The 21,242-nt window shown below is 37.3% G+C and overlaps 1 protein-coding gene across 3 annotated transcripts in view; it reads left to right on the forward strand.

Annotated features, from left to right (window-relative positions):
- Positions 1-1,908: 1,908 nt before the first annotated feature.
- Positions 1,909-21,242, forward strand: part of tango2 (transport and golgi organization 2 homolog) — a 63,046-nt gene continuing 43,712 nt past the window's right edge. For 2 of the 3 annotated variants that reach the window (XM_012959343.3, XM_012959347.3), the window contains exons 1-3: positions 1,909-2,007; positions 18,740-18,879; positions 19,776-19,906. In XM_012959343.3, the coding sequence (XP_012814797.1) occupies positions 19,851-19,906 (56 nt within the window). In that variant the 5' untranslated portion in view covers positions 1,909-2,007; positions 18,740-18,879; positions 19,776-19,850. 3 annotated transcript variants of the gene reach the window in all.

The following is a 21,242-nucleotide window of genomic DNA, read 5'->3' on the forward strand; positions in this document are numbered from 1 at the left end:
CCTGAAGCAGCAAAACAACCCCAGACCATCACACTACCACCACCATATTTTACTGTTGGTATGATGTTCTTTTTCTGAAATGCTGTGTTACTTTTACGCCAGATGTAATGGGACACGCACCTTCCAAAAAGTTCAACTTTTGTCTCGTCGGTCCACAAGGTATTTTCCCAAAAGTCTTGGCAATCATTGAGATGTTTTTTAGCAAAATTGAGACGAGCCATAATGTTCTTTTTGCTTAAAAGTGGTTTGCGCCTTGGAAATCTGCCATGCAGGCCGTTTTTGCCCAGTCTCTTTCTTATGGTGGAGTCGTGAACACTGACCTTAATTGAGGCAAGTGAGGCCTGCAGTTCTTTAGATGTTGTCCTGGGGTCTTTTGCGGCCTCTCGGATGAGTTGTCTCTGCGCTCTTGGGGTAATTTTGGTCGGCCGGCCACTCCTGGGAAGGTTCACCACTGTTCCATGTTTTTGCCATTTGTGGATAATGGCTCTCACTGTGGTTCGCTGGAGTCCCAAAGCTTTAGAAATGGCTTTATAACCTTTACCAGACTGATAGATCTCAATCACTTTTGTTCTCATTTGTTCCTGAATTTCTTTGGATCTTGGCATGATGTCTAGCTTTTGAGGTGCTTTTGGTCTACTTCTCTGTGTCAGGTAGCTCCTATTTAAGTGATTTCTTGATTGAAACAGGTGTGGCAGTAATCAGGCCTGGGGGTGACTACAGAAATTTAACTCAGGTGTGATTAACCACAGTTAAGTTATTTTTTAACAAGGGGGGCAATCACTTTTTCACACAGGGCCATGTAGATTTGGAGTTTTTTTTCTCCCTTAATAACGTAAACCTTCATTTAAAAACTGCATTTTGTGTTCAATTATGTTATCTTTGACTAATATTTAATGGTTTTTGATGATCAGAAACATTTTGTGTGACAAACATGCAAAAGAATAAGAAATCAGGAAGGGGGCAAATAGTTTTTCACACCACTGTAAGTAAAACACATTATTCAGAAACCTCTGAATTACAGGAAGGTCATATCTCATAGACTCTATTTTATGCAAATAATTCTGATTGATTTTAAAAATGATTTCCTTTTTCTCTGCAATAATAAAACAGTACCTTGTACTTGATTTATACTAAGCTGTATGAATCTATATTGGTGACAAAACAATCCTTTTTTGTTTATTTAATGTTTAATTGATTTTTTGCAGACTTATGATACAGAATAATCTCTTATCCAGAATACCCCAGGTCCCAAGTATTCCTGATATTAGATCCAGAATTAAAGGATATGACAACTAATTCTTAGCAACTTACATTGTTTACAAATCTGTAATGGTTTGTTATGTACTGTATTTGTATATATAATTCGCTATTAAAAGCAGTGTTTGTCTGTCCCGTTTTTTTCTATTCTCTGCCCTGGTAGCTCTGACTTTTGAAACAATGTAGCACAAGGCAGCAGATTGACAGACTTGTCTTGCGCCAGGATACCGGCTTTTGCAACATTGTTTAAAAAGTCTTAACCAGGAGTTAAGCAAATGCTGCTTTCAATAGCAATTACATTTACAAATAGGTTTTAAAGCACTAAAAATTTTGGCAAAAATTATTTTTTAGGTTGACATTGATACTGATTGTAGTGAATGAATGAAGACCTGCAGTACAGTATCTGCATTAGGAAATCATTTGTTGGTTTCCTGTGAGTGTTAATATGACTGGCAGAATGTCTGTAATTCCTTTGTACTACAGTATAATAATACATTCTATCACTCCCGTGCCCTTTTGCACTCACACTACGCATGCAGAACAAAATAAGCTCAACTGTGACAGGCAAAATACCTGACAAATGAGAGAGGTTTGGGAGGAGCTAATCCTCAAACTATGACTACTATACACTAGAAAAGGTTCCGCCCCTGTTGCTGTGCGACATATGAGCCAATGAGCAACTGTTTTGCTGATGACAGAGCAGGAAATGTAAGAGCATTGCTGTTTTCTGCTGGTTTTGTGCTGAGAACGGTGAGTATCCCAATCAGCATTATTCCTAGGATAGCAGATTGTGGGATGCTGGGCTCTTGCACCTCCTCTTTCTTCCTGTTCTGTAGGAATAGCTCTAGCATTACAGTATAATAACTTACTGTATATTTGTCAGTGGTATGTGAGTAATAATAGAGTAGGAAAGAAAGCAAAGTACATGGCAGCCACCCCATTTTGGCTCTTCTTAGCCACACTCTCATAATTACATGTCATTCATTAATTTCTTACTATTTCACCTGGCAAAAAGAATTAAAACTGCAGTTTGTCAACCAGTGTACGTGTGTTCACGCTTGCACACTCAAATTTTAATACCAGCTCACACATTAAAGTGTGGTGCACACAAAGACTTTTGTTTGTAAACACATAATTTGGTGTTTATTCTAATCTGCACCACTTTAAAAAGTGCACAAAAAAGAAAATGTTTTGCATGCCCAGCCAAGAAGACATTAGGGTGAATATTGCTGTCAACAGAGTAAAGTAGTGCGCGTGTGGTGCACACGTTGTTACAAAAATTAAAATGTCAGCTGAACAGCAGCAGCAGAATTATCATGGCCATGAAATAAAATCGGTCACAACTGGAGGTATAATGCTGCTTTTTCTGCCTTCAGTTTGCTCTGTCTTTCTGTGCCTAGCTGACAGGCTGCAAATGCTTCATTACTCAGCTGCAGCCGAGGTTTTAAAAAGATAGAAGGGGGGGAGGGGTTCAAAGCTGCCTACAATACTGTTTTTAGTCTTGCTGTTCTTACTGAGAGTAAGCAGCATAAAGCACATTGTCTGTGCTTGTCATTACTAGGTAGCTTTGCCCTGGTAAGATTTCTCTGTGAGCTGAGGCAAGGCTTTTAAATGACCATAGAACAAGGGGGATGGGAATGACCAAACCCACCCTAGGAACCATTGTTTGTGTTTGGTGTATTTGCATCAAATTACATGATGCAAGTCTAGTGTTTGGCTTTGGGAGTTGTAGTTAAACTGCAAAGTAGTGCTTTAACCATAGCTTTTTTGCAGCAGCAGTAGCCATTACAGGAAACACACAATGTAGTGCTGTGCCAAATCTTCTGTAAGGCTTTTAGAGAAGTGATCAACAGGAATGGGAGGTATTGCATATTACTCTAAATCATACAACTATGGCAATGCAATGTCAGGGAAATTTTTCTGCATTTTCTTGCAAATCACCCTAATTGTCAACTTCAAAAGGGGTTGTGTAATAAAAGACACAAAGCAACCAATCAACAGAAAGGATTTACTAGTCGCCTGTTTAAAAGCAAATATCTTATTGGTTACTATGAGTTACTGTTCCTTGGCAAACTTACTGCCTTTTAGTGCATATGGGGGAAAGTGTTTTAAAGGAGAAGGAAAGGCTAAGTCACTTGGGGGAGCCAAAATGTTAGGCACCCCCAAGTGACTTAAATCGCTTACCTCTTAAGGTGGCCACACGTGTGGCGATCTGACGATCTTTCGTGCGACCATCGGTTGCACGAAACATCGTCAGATCCGCCACACACCGTTCAGGGCTGAAACAGCAGATAAGGAGGTAGAAACTATAGGATTTGTACCTCCTGCCGATTCAGCCCTGACGGCAGATTTTGGTCAGGCGCCTTCTATGGCGCCCGATCAAAATTTTTTAACCAGGCCGATCGGCGAGTCGACCGATATCAGCAGCTTCCTGTGATATCGGTCGACTCGCCGATATGCCATACACGCACCGAATATCGTACGAAACGAGGTTTTCACTCTACTGCGCACCAGCCCGGGATAAAAGGTAAGCTATTTAAGTCACTTGGGGGTGCCTCGCGAGGCAACTTCGTCGATTTGCCGAAATCGCCTGCGCAGCGTGTGCCATCCCACCGGCGACTTAAATGTTCGCCCGTGGGATGGTAGTTCGGGGAGATTAGTCGCCCGTGACAAGGGAGATTTGTCGCGGGCAACTAATCTCCCCGTGTGCCAGAGCCCTTAAATGCGGCCATACCCATTCTTCCAGATTAAGAGGTATTTTCAGACACTTAGTTGCCAATAGGAGACGTGATCTCCAATGAGTGACCAAGCTCCCGATATGACATAGCCCCAATGTAACACCTTGCTGGGCTGTAAAAGGTATAGCAAATCAATAGAAGTCACATTTAATGAACATCTGCTGCTGTTTGGGCACACTGATATTTCTGTTGTTGGACTTCTTTTGCACAGTATCAGGAAGCATATTTTAACTCCTGCAACTGCTGCAAAGCCAGGTAAGAAAGCACTATTGGAACCAAGTGTCCTCTGTGTATTTTACTTGCTGGGTCAGACACTAACAAAGAAAATGTAAAACTTTACCTAAAACAAAACCACCCACTTTCCCATAGATTGTTGCCAATATCAATAAGCCACAATAAGAAATTAGGGTGCACGCTATGCACACTGCTTATTTCCCCAAAACTTCATTTGGAAAGTTGCCATTATTGACAGATAGAGGACATTACCCAACAAACACGATAGCTGTTGTGAAAATTAAACTGTTAATTATTTTAAACATTATATGCTGCAGATGTTGATTTTTTTCATTTACAGCAGGCTGTGCCTTGGCTTTTCTCTGCCTGTGGTTTTCCTGCGGGTGTACAAATTTCAAACTGCTCCTATCTGCTCTTTTGTCTGCATTGTCAGGCACGGCTTTAGCCTATGTGCATACCCATGAAGCGGGTTTCAGTGGCATAACTGGAAAGTATGCATTTTTGTGCCGAAAACCGATCTGTGTGCCGATGAGAGGCACGCTCAAGCCTGCATCTGAAATGTGCATCAAATGCGCAGAATAATGCCTGTGTAAGCCCAATATATATGACCTAAAAAGTGACTTGAGTGAAAAAAAAAAAAAAATCCTAATTTCCATACTAAAGTAGAACACAATTATCTAAAATATTTCAGACACAACTGTAAATATTTACATTTCTGGGAACAAACAGGAGGTGTTTTAAGGTACCCAGCGCAACACAGTCACAGGTTAGAATTTTGTATAATAAAATCCTGATGATCAAAACAAAATTAATCCTTGCCATAAATCCCACATTGAATCATTGCTTCTGTGGAAGCTACACATTTGCACAAATGTTTTGCTATATTCAGCTTCATTATATTTTTTTGTTTTTCTGTTGGTAATGACCAGTTAATATCTCAATTAGGGTTACCACCTTTTCTCAAGAAAAAAAAATCTGTCATTCCTATCCTTTATCCTTCCCTGGCATTAGGGGTTATTTTTACTAGTCATGAAAGTGGCAAAGGAGATTGTCGTGGTGCGACTAATCTCCCTGTCTCTCACCTCCCTTATATGTAAATAATAGCATGTGCAATTAAATCATCATTTACAAAAGTACAGGTATGAGACCTGTTGTCTAGAATTCTTGGGACCTGAGGTTTTCCAGATAAGGGGTCTTTCCGCAATTTTAAAAATTAAATTAGTTACCATCTAGTACAAGGTACAGAAAAATAAATTATTTAAAAAAAATTGCATTATTGGATTAAAATAAACTGTGTGGGAGATGGTCCTACTGTAATTCAAACTTTTTGGATTACCGGTTTCCATACCTATATTTTAAATGTGTGCATTTTTGTTAAGGCACAACCATTATTTGATAACACCTAGCATAACTAGTATAATTTACAGGCCTGGATTTGTGGCAAGGCCACAAATGCCTGGGCCTAAGGCGGCATGCTGCCCCACCGCACCGAGGTTTTGCTCCCAAACGGAGCAATGGGGACCTCTCCCCACTGCTCCGTATGAGTTTAAATTGGCGCCCACCGAAATGCGCATGCGTGCCCTTGCAGGGGGGAGGTGGGATGTGAGTCATGAGTCGTGGGGGTGGTGAAGGGAGTTGGGCTTGGGGCGCAAGGATCAGAAATCCGGAGCTGGTAATTTATTGAACTCAGAAGGACAATGTGGCAAAGAATTTCTTGCATGCAGAGTAGTGTAAAATGCTTGTAAAAGCATCAGTACCCATTCTTAACATTATCAAGGCATTGCAGGTCTTTCATATTGTTGTAACAAAGCGGCATTCTGAATACGTCAAACCCAGTTTTTCCACTATATACCATACATTATTTGTCTGAAGCATGGGTTTTATAGACTGGCAAGTGCATACAAACCTATCACCATGCAGAATGCTGAGTGTTGGCTGGGGTGGTGGCCACCATTCGACTGGAAATGTATTTTCTGGAGTGATAATTACACTTTACCAATTCGCAGTTTGACAGAGGATTCTGGGTTTGACTGATGCCAGACAACGGTTCTTTTTTATTATTAAGTTGTAAATTGGGATGTGAATTTTTATATTTAGTTTTGAAAATGTTTATTTTTGATTAAAAAAAACATTGAACTTGGCATGCACATCTGTGCATAATGATTAAGTGGAAAAGTAAATATTTGAAGATATTTTTCATATATTTTTTTTTAACACATTGTAAAAATGACATAAATAGATTCTGTATCTATAAGATAGCTTATTAAAGCATAGAGGCACAGCCAGGTATGTTACAGTTGTCTTTCACTGGAGTTACAAGCTTTAACTGCAGTGTTAAATACTTTGTTTGACAAGCTTTAGACAGCAAAGGCCTACATGACAGACCAAGGGATTTTACAGGATCCTGTAAATGGATTCATGGGTTAAAAACAATTAATGCTTTTGTGTTTAGGCCTAGCATTGCAAAGATCTGGGGGGCACATACCTCTATACCAGGGACTGGGCGGCAGATTTTGATGGCTGTTTAAATCACCCGCCCATCCCAGTTTATCTGGTTGGTGGAGCAGCGGCAGCAGTAGTGGGAAGTAGACGAGGTAGTTGCAGGTGGCAGAAGCGGTGTGTATGTGAGCGGGTTCTTATGCTTAGGGGTGCAGCAGATTAAAATCCAGCCCCTGGTGTCACTCCGTGACATTGACTAGCAGAGAATGGCATCCACTGCACTATTCTTGGCATAGCTTGGTCAGGGTTGGACAACCTGTATCTCTACAAATTAGTTGAACTGCAAGTCAGTATCCTATACTGAAGGGAGTAGTGGCTTCTTATACTGTACCATGAAAGGCTTTGGTACAGATTGTAATTGCTTGATTCTGCTTTTAACCTCGGATGATTCTTGACTATTGAAGTGTAAAAGTTTTGCGTATTTTCTTCGATATTTTCTTTAATTTGCGCAACTTTTACGTACTTTGCGTCAATTTGTGCTACAAAATCATATTTGTCATAACGAGTACGAAAGTTTCGGATTCATTCAAGCTTCGGTATCGTGACTTTCGTTGGACCAGGTTGGAGCTGCAGAGTGTCATTGAGTCCTATGGGAGGCTTCCAAAATCATGCACTGAAGGTTCAAAGTCAGAAAGGTTTTTTCTCCGGATTTTTGGATACGAAAATTGTGTAACTTTCGGATTGTACCACGATAATTTTGACAAAGCATGATGTGACTTTTCGCAAAATTAACACACATCAGATATTTTTGTATTTAATGCGAATTTTCGCAAATCGTACTGGTAATTCGTTCTTTAATGAACCTAGCCCTATGTCTTCAATTAGGGTAATGTCCCATAGGGAGGTTAGTTGCCCGCGATAAATCTCTTCTACCTTGGGCAAATAATCTCCCTGAAAAGCCTTTCCGCCAGCAATAAAGGGAATCGCCATCACTTCGGTTTTCTGCAGGAGGAAACTTCGCACAATTTTAGAAAGCCGAAGCGACATGTAGGCCTTGTTTAACAAGCAACTGCCTTTATTGCTGGTGGAACAGCTTTTTGGGGAGATTAGTCACCTATGGTAGCAGAGTTTTATCTCGGGCAACTAATGTCCCTTTAGGACATTACACTTATGGAAGGCTTTTGGACACAGGAGATATTGGATCAACACTAAGGGGCAGATTTATTAAGACACGAACACTTGGAGCGTTCATTTGAAGAATTACTATGCACAGAATATACGGTTGTACTCTACTTTTGATACTATTCACCATAGGATTGAGCAGCTTTATTTCTAAGGGGGAGATCTGTTTATGTTTCAATATATGTCTGATTAGGAGTGTAAATATTGCTTAATTGTTGATAAATCCTATATTCCTATATCCTGTATTTGTAAACTTATTAGGAGTTGCCCTGGTTAAAAGTTGGACCGTAAGGCTGAAGACACATGGAGCTACTAATAGCATCAACTTGTCGTGGCTACTAAAATAGACCATGCTGATTATTTACTGATAATTGTCTCTATGTGTGTTTTAGCAGAGTTTAGTAGCCTTGCAAAAGTATCTGCTACTAGTTGCCCAGTGTGTCTTTACCCTAAGGGCGACTTTTTAAAAAGTCTGTTGTGGTGACTAATCGCTGTGACTTTCTGTCATAGGTTAAAATAGAAGTGACTGCGACAAAACGCCCGATAATTTTCACTCCACAGATTAGTCGCCATGACTTTTTCAAAAGTCGCATTGACTAATCGTCCCGTGTGTCTTTGCCCTAAATGCTTGCTGCAACAGAAAAAAATTGACAAGTGCTGCTTAGTTAATTACTAATGAGTAACAATGCATTTTGCACACTGTCATTATTTTTTGTCCAACCATGTAATAGGTTTCAGGCCAGCAATTAACTTGATCATGATCAGTTTAGTACATATTTGAACTTGAATGGTCTGATTAGTTTGCCCTTGGGAAGTTCAGGCTAAGTAGTGGCAAAAATATTGTGTTAAAAAAAAAAAGTCTTTATCACACAAAAACTGTATTCCGCTGTTCATTTTCAATGAGTCTGCAATATTTTGATTTATTTTCCCTCAAAACTCAAACTTTAGAAAAGCTTTGATTTTAAAAATCCACAACCCACAGAAATCAGAATCACGCTTTTCACTGCAAAAATTATGGAGGGAAAGAAGCAATCTTACATAATAAACCGTATGCTATTTATGGTGGGTCACCATACTTGGTGACATACAATGAAAGTTTCTTATACAACATTCATGAAGACGAGGTACATAAGTTAATTTTTAGGTTGCAAAGCTTATTCTTCAACTTAATATGGGTACCCTGAGAAGAAACATTGCTATGTAGGGACATTACTATTTTCTGCTGCTGTGCTGTACAGCACAAGCTCAGACTCCAGCCTTTGTGCAGGACTTGACTTGCCAGGCACGTAATAGGAGCTATGAGAGGCCTTATGAAACATCTGTTGTTACTTTTACCCCATAAATTCAGTTTCAATTGCAATTTTTACGACAATAATATTTTTCGTTGCAGTGAGACTCTTAAAAACTAGGCCACAAAGTAAGTTTCAGACAGTTTTATGAAACAGAAAATCTGGAGGGGAAGCTTAATACTGTAAAATTAAGTTGTCATAGCATAGTGTAAAAACTGCAGCAGGTACAAGTATGCTGTATATTTTATTCAGGCACTGAATTGCACTTTGGGTTGCTGTTTTGCAGAGTTAGCCATACCAATTTGTAAGGTAGTTGTAAAAGTCATAGACTTACAGTAGCAGTGCTTTAACAGTGCAGAGTTTTGGTTGCCACAATCTGTTTTGTCTGTTCAGCCATATGTTACATATAGTTCAGCACAAATAATGTGGTGGTGTTGCCTTTTTGCGCTATGGCTTAAACAGAATTTATTGATGATGTAGTCTTCTTTTATTCTTTTTTTATTCTTTTAAAAAATTTAGTCGGATCGGGGAATGCATCGGCTCGTTGATGCGGTCCCCTGTACCAACTTTGCCTATTTAGACCCGTCGTTTTAATTTGATCGTTTGGCCCCAGGGCCAAGCTACCAAATTAGCCTGGATTTTCCCGATATCACCCACCCCTAGGTGGGGGATATCGGGAGATGATCCACTCGCTTGGCGACATGGCCAAGTGAACGGAACTGAAGGTGTATGGCCACCTTTACTAATGACCTGTTATCCCCCACTTCTGTGCTAAACAAAAGGCAGTCGGCACTATCCGGCCCTGTAAACACAGGTCTGTCACCTTTGCTACATGCTCTGCTTATATTTGTTTTGTGAGTCTAGATAGCCTGTAAATACCATTATTCTACTGTTGCATATAATACCTATACCTATCTATACTCTATTGTTATCTGCCTTTGTATGACCTGTTACCTTAAGCATGTAAATTGCACTATGCACACGCAACCACTATTAAATAATTATATTGAAAAATGTTTGTTTCAAGTATAAATAAATCCATATTGATCGACTCCCTGCTGCAGCTAGGGTTTGTTTTTCTTTACCTATTTATTTGAAGTAGCGGGATGGATATTATACACTGGATGCGCTTCACTGCCACTAAGTTCTAATACTTCTAGGTAGAGAAATCACAATTGCCAATCTTTAGCAAATCAAGTAGCCTCCATTATTTTTCAACCTTCCATATTCTCTGATATGCTCTGAGGCATGAGTGCTTATAAGCAGTAGAAATGAAAGTCCATATTATTAATTTACATGCAAATCATTTAGAATTTAGGGACTTTTTTGAAAACCCATTCCAAGCCCCATTTCCAGCATGCATACAACTGTTTTGTGCTTTATATTAAAAAATAATGTCATGGTTAGCAAGGTGGCACTGGCTTTTTTATACCAGCTTACATATATTAAATGGAAATATTTTTCTTCCCACAAACACCTTTAAAAATTATTCAAATTTTGGTGAATTATGCAGTATCGCTTCTGCCTTTAATAAAAAAATGCCTTCTTATTTATATGTGTGATTTATATGGCATTGACACTTTTATTTACTAGCCAAAAGCATTCTGTGGGTTGTAGCATTTGAGTTGAGCTACCACACTGAATATCTGTAAGACAAAGTCAGAGCATCAAATCAGATATCTGAAATCTGAATTTCTAAATTGCAGTAAACGTTTATTATGGATAACTGCACCTCCCCAAATTAGCACTTTGTCTTATAGGCTGTCTAACTAGGAAGAAAAATGCTGTGAGTGTATGTGTAACTTTATTATATATAAAATACTACAGGTACTGGACCTGTTATCCAGAATGCTCGGGACCTGGGGTTTTCCAGATAAGGGAACTTTCCGTAATTTGGATCTCCATAACTTAAGTCTGCTAAAAATTATTTAAACATTAAAAAAAATCCAATAGGATTGTTCTGCTTCCAACAAGGATTAATTATATCTAAGTTGGGATCAAGCACAAGGTTTTATTAATACAGAGGAAAAGGAAATCATTTTAAAAATTAGAATTATTTGCTTATAATGGAGTCTATGGGGCATGACCTTTCCTTAATTCGGAACTTTCTGCATAACAGGTTTCCGGATAAGGGATCCCATGCCTTAACAAGCTTTCCAATAGCAGAGAAAATACCAAGTATCTCTGGACTCTATATCCATATGTAATGACTAGTAAATTCTACCTGCTGAGTGGTTGCTATAGGTTACTGCTCCTGGGCAAACTTACATAACCTTCTAGTTAATTATAAGGAGAAAAGAACTAATACACTAGAATAATTGTGTTCAATTAAGTATTAGAAGAACAAACACAATATACTTCTGTTATCATAAACATTGCAGCACATTGGGATCTTTACTGTTTGGTGTCTGACAAGGAATGAGATCCTTTTTCAGTTTACTTCCCTGCCTACTTTTATCTGAAACCTACTGCAGATAGCTGAATAGTCCCACAACACAGAACCTCTCCTCTCCACATATATGTATAATTTTGTGACAAAATAATTTTGTAATGGCGGTATACCTTTAAAACAATATTTAAGTGCCATATAATAGCCGAACATTCTAATATGAAATTTGTATGATAAAGTTTATGTACAGTTCTTGCAAGTCAAACATCATACTGTAACAAACAAATATAAGTTTGTGTTAATTACTTGTACGAGGCAGCACCTTGCATATAGAGTAAACAATATACCCCAAGTCACAGTGGTTCAGGGGAAACAAACTATGTATCACAAGGTATGCCCCCATGCACCCCCTTTGGAAATGGTGCACCAGCACTATGTATTAATATTACATAACATGATAATGCTTGTTCCCGAGCTTTGTATAAAACCTCCTCTGTGTTTTCTGTACCCAGCATAGGTTTATATTATAAAGGACTAGCTCTCTGAGCCCTCATGAATTTACTTAAAGCTGATTATATGTATAAGATTGATGAACAGTGACCACTTTAAGTACTATCTGTTTCATGTAACTTTTTGTTGCCATAAACTATATATTAATAAAAAGGAGTTAAAGAAAAAATACTATAATATATATAGCTATAGAGATAAAAAATAAACTTTGCATATTATGAATTTAGACTGGAAGTACATATTTATAATGTAGCATTAGTCATTAGTCATTTACCTGTAGCTTTCTCTTTGCAGTGTGATCTTTGCTGTGTGACTTGCAGTAGGGAAGTGAAAAAATAAGCAGCATATACCAGTTCCCCATTACAGCAATCACTAAAAGCATAATGGCCCCATGAAACAAGTACAGTTAAACAGGCACCTAAGTGTGAAATGGGAGGTTCGTTTTATGCCTGGGCTAATGGAGCCATAACCTTGTGACTTATGCCTGCGCTAGAAATGGGAACTAAAACGAGATATATTGGTTATAACACCAAGGCTTTATTACAATCCTGAGAATCATTTATTTTTTAGTAGTAGTAATGTTTTACAGGCATCTGAATTATGTGGTTTGTCATTGGAGCAACAAACAGTCATTCCAGTGAATGTGCTTGCAGATTTTTTTTTTAGGATTCTCCATTTTAGGCAAATACGCCAATAAAGTAGTCTGTCCAACAAGAACTAATGTTTGAATGGTTGACTACCAAGGGCTGATTGGATTACAATCAGGATAATCATATTTTGCCTTACCTATATTTAGAGTGACACATAAAACTGTGACTGCTATGAAATGTGCACTGACTGATAGGCGATGGCATGCAATTTCCACCATTTTAGAGAGGTGCCATAGAAGACCGAATTAACAGCTACATAAAGGAAATGCTTGAAAATGTTATTCAGCTTGATTTGATAATACCATAGCACTATTATAAACCCTAGAAAGAGGTGACATATCTGTAACTCATATTGCATAAAAAGTCATCATCAACTGTAAGTGCAGAAGAGACAATTTTGTTGCAAAAAATGCTTTACCCTGCTGTACATGTATTAATTACCGTAATCAGACTGACCCTGCCAGTGTAAGATCTGCTAAGGTCATTATCTCTTGAAAATGCAGTTATGAGCTTTTTTAGGTAATATCACAATTGCATCAGCAGGGTCAGTGCAATTACCATTATAGTCTATAGAAGGGGTATTTTCCATGTTTTTGTGGCCCAGTCTGGGGGCAAACAATCATGTAGGCATCAAAATGGGCCATGTGACAGGTACTGCTCCTGTTTACTAAGTAAGACGTAACTCTTTCTTATGCCTACAAAATAAAATATGATACGTTTATCCAGATGGAGGCCAGCTCAGAAACATAATGTTTGTACATCTTCATTACTTTAATTTACATTATTTTCAATAATTTTACCCAATCCATTATTAAATGTGGACAGCACTGGTCTATTCTAAAACAAAATAGAAAAAGTACCTTGCAAAATATTCCATGTATTCAGACCAAAGCTTTCATTTTTGAATGACAAAATTCTATGAAAAGAAAATGTAAAATGAGTTTTAATGCAAATTTGTTTTATGTTCCAACACTTCATATTCTGTACAGCCACCTTTTGCAGGAATAACCGCTTTAAGTACCTTTTTGTTATGTATGTATCAGCTTTGCACTCTGTTCAGGAGTGGTTGTTGTGGCCCTTTCTTCCAGTCTCATTTGTTTAAGGCTGTTCAGATTACACAGGTTTACATTTTTAATCAGTGCTGCAGATTCTCAGATGGATTGAGATTACAGTTTTGCCTGGTTCACTGAAGGACTTTATTATACTTTATTATTCTTAAACCACTTTAATGTTACTTTGGCATTGTTCTCAGGATCATTGTCAAAAAAATGATTTTTTTGTTTTAAAAAGATACCCAGACCCTGCTGATAAAAAGCAAGCCCACAGCATGATCATACCACCGCCATACTTCCCTGCTGTTATGGTGTTTTTAGAGCTGGTGAAAATACAAATTGCTGTTCTAGATACAGTCACTTAGACCTATGCGTGTCTCTAATTTATTCCTGTTGTTTGTATGTTGTTCTGATGTAACCCTATCTATAACTGATAGGTAGTGGAGAGTGATTATGCATTTTATTGGCCCAGTCTTTGAAAGTAAAACATTAAACGTGAATGTGAAATTAAAAATAAGAGTCTCTTCCTTGCTGAATCATAAGCACTTAAGTAATGCAATCACTTCTTGATTACAATGTAACCCATTTCAGATGGAAATTGAACAGCTTGCGCTAGAAGTAATTGGAGAATAGCAATTCACCTCCACAGTAATTGACCTATTAGATTTTAATGATATTTTGCTTTAGCAATATTTGTTCTCCATTTCTTTTAAGCCTTTTTGCATATGTCATGACACACTAAGCATCTGTAGGACTACTCAGGCTCTGCAGATGTTCATTACTTACACAACCAGTTACACTATAAAAATGATAATGACATAAATGCCTTTTTAAAGGCAAACTATGAGATTGTATTTACTTGTTACAAACAAGACCTATATTATTTTTTATGTTTTATGTATACATGTTTATAGGTTGCTAATAGTTTGAAGGGTATATGAGCCGTTTGGATATCAGGTAGAAACTGCTAGAAACAAAGTAGGACACAGTAGATTTGTACAGCTCTCTAGAGCAGGGATCCGAAAAAATACAGCCCGCAGGCCAGATCTGGCCCCCAAGGTGCGCAAACTTGGTCATCAATTACAAGAAACGTTTGACCTCTGTGCTTGCAAACAAGGGTTTTTCCACTAAGTATTAAGTCTTTTTTTCTTAGAGGGTTCAAAAACTTATTTCACTCAATGAAATGCAAATCAGTTGCTATCTTTTATTTAAAGTTATTTTTTCGATTTTCCTTTTGATGTGCTATCTGCCACTGTTAAAATAAACCTACCATTGAAATTATACTGTTCTGAGACTTTTCATTTCTTTGTCATTGGACAAACTTACAAAATCAGTGAGGGGTCAAATAATTATTTCCTCCACTGTAGGTAAAATCTGCAGAAGTGGTCTATAAGCACCCTTTTTGGTAGACTAAAACTTAATATGGCTAGAATTGCTAGTTTTTTTATTTACTGCACCAGCCTAAACGTTCAGAATTTCTATGGTAGTGATGATCCAGTCCTGATCCAGGACTTTAATATCTGGGCAGCAGTTGAGAAGCCATGCTTAGAGGTCATCTCAAATTATCCAACAGAAAATGAGGTTGGCTTGTAATGTAGGCTAGTGCTACCAGCGCCTGATTTCTTCACATGGCTCTTAGAGTCCATCTCTGTATCATGCCCTGTTTTATCCAATTATCAGCCTTATATTGTGACATTTATGTTTTGTATATACAGTATATTGTGGGTCAGTCCCTAAGCTCAGTAAGTGACAGCATCACAGAGCATGTGCAGCGAATCAGCAGAAAAGAAGATGGGGGGCTACTGGGGCATTTTCAGAGACACAGATCTTCCCTGCTAAAGGACTGTGGTTGCCATGGGCTGCGATAGAAGTCCAAAACATAATGTACAACATTTCTGCCCTACTTCTTTAGTTAGGCTTTAGTTCTACTTTAAATGAAGGAATTGCACCTAAAACAGTTACACAATTTCATAGAGAAGGTTATTCCTCATGTCTAGTCTCCGTCTTAAAAAATACAGGTATCTAGGGGTTTGTTTCAGTGAATATGGGAGAGGTTTTATATAACTTCTCTGGGTCACTTATAAGGATCTTTATCTGTTTAATTGTATTGTATGCCTCTGCTATGCCTGCTGACAGGCAACCTTGTGCTATTGCTTTTGAAAGGGTCCCATATGACCCTTGGTTTGAACTAATTTTGACATGCACAGGGGGTAAATTTCATGTCATCAGTTGTTGGGAGAGTATGTGGGGAAACTAGATCCAAGTGAATACCTGAGAGGCATTTGCAGGTTACTGAGTGGGGAGAGAGTTATGTGTAAGGGTGCTTTCAGCACCAGGCATTTAGGAGTAGGGCATATGCCCCGAGGCTAGTGTTGTGGAGCCAGAATCTGAGTAAGCAAATGATTTAGTGTGGCCTTCATTGGGAAATTGAAGTCCTCCATATATGCAAATGGGAGCCATGGATCCAAATGCTTAGTTTGTTTAGAAGCATTCTAATAATGAAGTGGTGGTATATTTAACTAGAGTGTAAGGGTACATTTCTCAGTTATTATATAATGCATAGTTGGGTATCTTACATAGCTGTTTGTAACAATATGATGTAGTTTTGGTCCACCTGAAAAGTCCTGCCCTTCAGAGCAAGGGTTTTAATTAAGTGAATATACCCCCAATTTTCAATATAAGTTCAATGAATAGGGCTGGTGCTGAATTTACTTTGTGCCTAATGTTCTAATTATAAAATTTTTGTTAATTATGAATCTAAAAATGAAACTGAAGTCACATTCTACAATGTACTTCATGACTCATATGAGCACAATCAAAACAAATCAGCAGTGCACCGCGAACCCTTTGTACAAGCAAACCCTCCATTTCCCCAACTGCAGGCTGTTAGGCTGTGAGATAAAGAGCAGCTCATTATACAGAGGGCTTCTTAATAGACTGCTGACAAACTGTGAAAAGGGGATAAATATACTATTTTTTAAAATCCCTTAACACCTCCATATTCTTACCTATACATCACCCCAATTTGGGTGGGTCTAAGACACAAAACTGTAAAGTACTGTGAATTTTAAGTGTTTCTGTAAATGAGCCAATCCTGTCAAAATCAATTAGGGGACTTGTGTTAAGCGCAATTGTTGGTCTTGACTACTTGATGGCCCTTTATATGAAAGGGTAGTTCACCTTTAAGTTAATATTTAATGTGTTATAGAATGTCCAATTCTAAGTAACCGTTCAATTGGTCAATTGTTTTTTTAAAATGTTTTTTTATTTGCTTTCCTATTCTGTCTCTTTCAACTTTGACCCCCAACACACAAAAAATGATTGCTATGTAAAGCTACAGTATTGTTATTATTGATACTTTTCACCACTTAAATTTCTGTTCAGGTTCTGTTCATCTTCTAGTCTCTCATTCAAACCACTTATTGATTGCTATGGTAACCTGTACCCTAGCTAAATAATTACAACATTATGAAAAATAAAGACCAATTGTAAATTGTATGACAACATAGCTGTACAATTCATATAAAAAGTTAATCTAAAGGTGAATTTCCCCTTAAGGCAGCTTTGCAGGTTAAAGTTCCTTATATATATGTTAGGCGGAAAAGGGGGTGGGGCTTCACACTGTACCAGGAAGAAGAGGAAAGAGATTTCAACTTATAAGTCAGAAACCAGATCAGACTAAATGCAGGGACTAAGGTATGTTATTCTGGGGGTTGTTTAGAGTAATTTTAAAGATATTCTTTAATAAATATGCTTCTTTGTGCCATGAGCCTAACAGTGAATACATTTTGAATGCTTCAGAATTATATTATTACATTTTTAGATTCTCACTGTTAAATTTTTTTACCGTTTATTCTTTTATTGCTTACTTGTGGCATTTCCCATAACAAGTAAGGGCAGATTTACTAAAACTCTATAATTTCTCTTTTTTTTTTTAATTTCAAAATTCAACTAAACTTATTTCCTCAAATGTCTGACATTTAGTAAAAAAATCCAATATGAAAAGTCCGTGTACCAACTGCAATTTTTTCAAACTGTCACTGAAAACTCAAAATTTTTGCATTGACGTACCAAGACCTCTACTTCATTATTTTTGTCACCCAAAAAAACAGTGTAAAAAATCTGAAACCTCTAAAGTTTCAAGACAAAAAAAATCTTTAAGGAAAGGGAAGGGACCTCTGCCACTTTGACTTCTACATGAGCTAGGCCAGTTTAGCTCGCAAACTGTCGGGTTCAGATTTTAGACATTTTGACACATAGTAAATCTTGCAAAAAGCACTACTTCTTATTTTAGAGCTAAAAATCAGATGGTTAGTAAATGGGCCCCTCACTGTTGAGCAAGCGGTGATAATTGGATGATTGCTAAAAGCTAAACTACACAGGAGATTTAAATTAGATTTTGTTGGTCACATTTTATATGATTTCCACAGCCTAGATGCTAGTCAGATGATGGGTTTTGTTTCTGCATCTACATCCGACAGTCAGTGTATTTCAGTGAAAAGAAAAAGCCTTTCAGACCATCAGATTTTATTTTGGTGCAAATGCAGCAGACAGCATTCCCTTCTGACGTGTGTTGTGTTGGATTGCAAATCTTCCATGTACTTTACACATCAGAGTCTCATTATATTTTTACCCATGTGACTACATGGGACTTGTAGGATTAGGTTCTTTTAATCTATCGCCATCCTACAAAAATCTCCCATGTAGTTTAGCTGTAAGGTTACCATTAGGTAGAATGTAGTTCTTAGTATGCTGATCACACTTTGTAAATGGATTCAAAGGGATCTTATTTAATTTAATCAATGGCAGATCTTGATATGCAGTGCTTTTGATCACATTAACCAGATGAAACATAATATGTTTTTGTGCTTAAAAACAGCATACAGTGTTTATTAATTACCTTACTTCTGAAAATGGTATTTTAAGTTGCATAATGAGTTGTATTTTGTATACATTATCTAACTATTTTTTTCATTCTGAAAAAACTTCTTTACTGCAGAGAGTGAGAAGAACCCTAAAAGGTCTTATGTCAGCTATCAAAAAGATTGAACATACTATTGTTTATACTACAGCAGGCCGGCAGCTCTTACTATAAGTTAGAAGAGTGTTACGAAGATTGATAAAAATACAGCAGAACTGGTAGGTTTTTTATGTGTCTTTGAGAACAAAAGGTTAAGGTCGTCATACACAGGCAGATTTAGGCTGTCGATTGGGGTCTTTCAAAACAATTCGGCATCTTACCTTCTGGTGTATGGGGACCCCCAACAGGCCTACCTGACTGATATCTGGACTAAAATTAGCCAGCTGTCAATCAGGCAGGCTTGATTTTTCCATTAGATTGGGCACTATATCAGTTAATTGATGTGGTCCTTGCTCTGAAACGGTTCTATTTACAGGGCTGTATTTAGGTCTGGTTCCACCCTAGGCACTGGACCTAACCACACCCCTAAATTGCTGAAGTTACATAGGGTTGAAAAAAGACCAGAGTTCATCAAGTTCAACCCTTCCAAGTAAACCCAGCACACACAAACCTATATTGACCTATCTATACACTCACATACATAAACTATATATACAAACATTAGTGGAAGTGATTATTGATTATACAGACACACGGGCCTTTGGGCATCTATACATAGATACAAGCCTGCCTATTCGTGTTGTTGTAATTCAGTCAGCTTACTCTGATATCGCCCAGCTTAGGTGTGCATATCATTTGGCAACTTCAGAAGATAAAGTATTTTTCTGCAATTTAGATCACCATACCTTAAGTCTGCTAAAAACATTTAGATATACAGTAGGACCCCTATTTTACATGTTCAGACAACCAGAAAATAATGGTAAAATCTGGGAAAAATGTAAAATTGAGGAAATGCTTTATGCGTGGGAAAACTTGAAATCAGGGTATGTAAAATTGAGGTTTCACTGTAAATAAATAGGATAAATAGCATTGATTTTCTATGTTTCTGAGCTTTCTAGATAACTGGTTAATAGAACAGAAATATAATTCTTTCTTTTAAACATTTTATCTGCAGGTTGCTATTTGACGTAAAAACATATTCCATGCAATAGCACAACAGTGAATAGTACCTACCCTCAAGGAAATCCTCATGTGCATCATTTTCTTTAAGTTTGATCCCCGTCCTGTTTCCAAGAATGCCTACAGGTACCTATGTCTTTGTGTACTGGGGATGCCAGTGTGAATTGTGATTGTGGAAAGCAGGAATGGCTCACCTTAAAGTCTGCTTTTTTGGTGAACTTGCCAATTGAGTGGATCTGACAGTGTATGGCCAGCTTAATGTTTGATTTATTATTGACAGATCTATTTGGTCATTGTCCCAAAATGCATTTACAGGAGAGTATTTGCCACATCTTAGATACTTCTATGTTAGATGTATTAAAATCTATATTTGTTTATATGTCTTGCTACATGAAATAGAAATCTGGCTAAATATGCAGAGATACTACAATCATGGTGTGCTTATCTATATCCTGATGATTTTTTAAATATTTTTTTTTATTTTACAATGCAATAGGAGAACACTTTTAAAATGCATTGATAAAATGATTCTGTGTGTTTTAATAGTTGGTTGCTATCATTTTCACTCTGTAGAATGATAGCAGATATTACAGTAAAAACATAAATATGTTGGCCTTACATATTGTAACACGTTAAATTTCTTTTGTTCCAGATGTTTTCATTGAATAAAAAAGTAATGATGCCAACAATATAGACAATTTAGAAATCAGCAAGTACCGTATTTACTTGTGCACACATGCTTGCCATAACTGACTTTTTTTTACATCATCATTTAATTGTGTACTTAATTTGTATAAAAAGGCTCTTGGTTAATTTCCTGGATAGCATAGCATTTACTGTACAGTATGTGCTGCGATGCACCAGTTGCCCCTTTGCATCACAGCATGCCCCCTGACTTCAGTGTATCTATCAGAGTACATAATTGCTGACAGGTGTGGCCTTTGCTGGAGCCGCCGATTCAGCTCTTACAGTACACAGACATGATTGGAGATGGCATGTCCAGGCTAAAAGCATTTGGATTCAACATTACTGTCCTTTTAAATATGGGCCAAGTTATCTGTAAGCCAGTAAATCCTTCCAAACAGATGTGATTCTGGACAGCATCATTTGCCCTATTTAGTAGTAGTTTTTCATGGGATGGCTGTAAAAAATAAGACAAGATAAAATGTATATTTTATTATTGGCGCTTGTGTTTATGTACATGTATATTTTCTACTGACAAATGCCTGCTTTTGTCTTCATAAGGGTTCCAAAAGAGTAGAAAATATAAACATTTTATCTTTTTTATTCACAATATAGTTTATACACATTGTTGTGTACATACATACATATATATATATATATCTATATATATCTATATATCTATATATATCTATATATCTATATATATCTATATATCTATATATATCTATATATCTATATATATCTATATATATCTATATATCTATATATATCTATATAT

The sequence above is a fragment of the Xenopus tropicalis genome, chromosome 1 (assembly GCF_000004195.4).
Source record: "Xenopus tropicalis strain Nigerian chromosome 1, UCB_Xtro_10.0, whole genome shotgun sequence".
NCBI classification, from domain to species: domain Eukaryota; kingdom Metazoa; phylum Chordata; class Amphibia; order Anura; family Pipidae; genus Xenopus; species Xenopus tropicalis.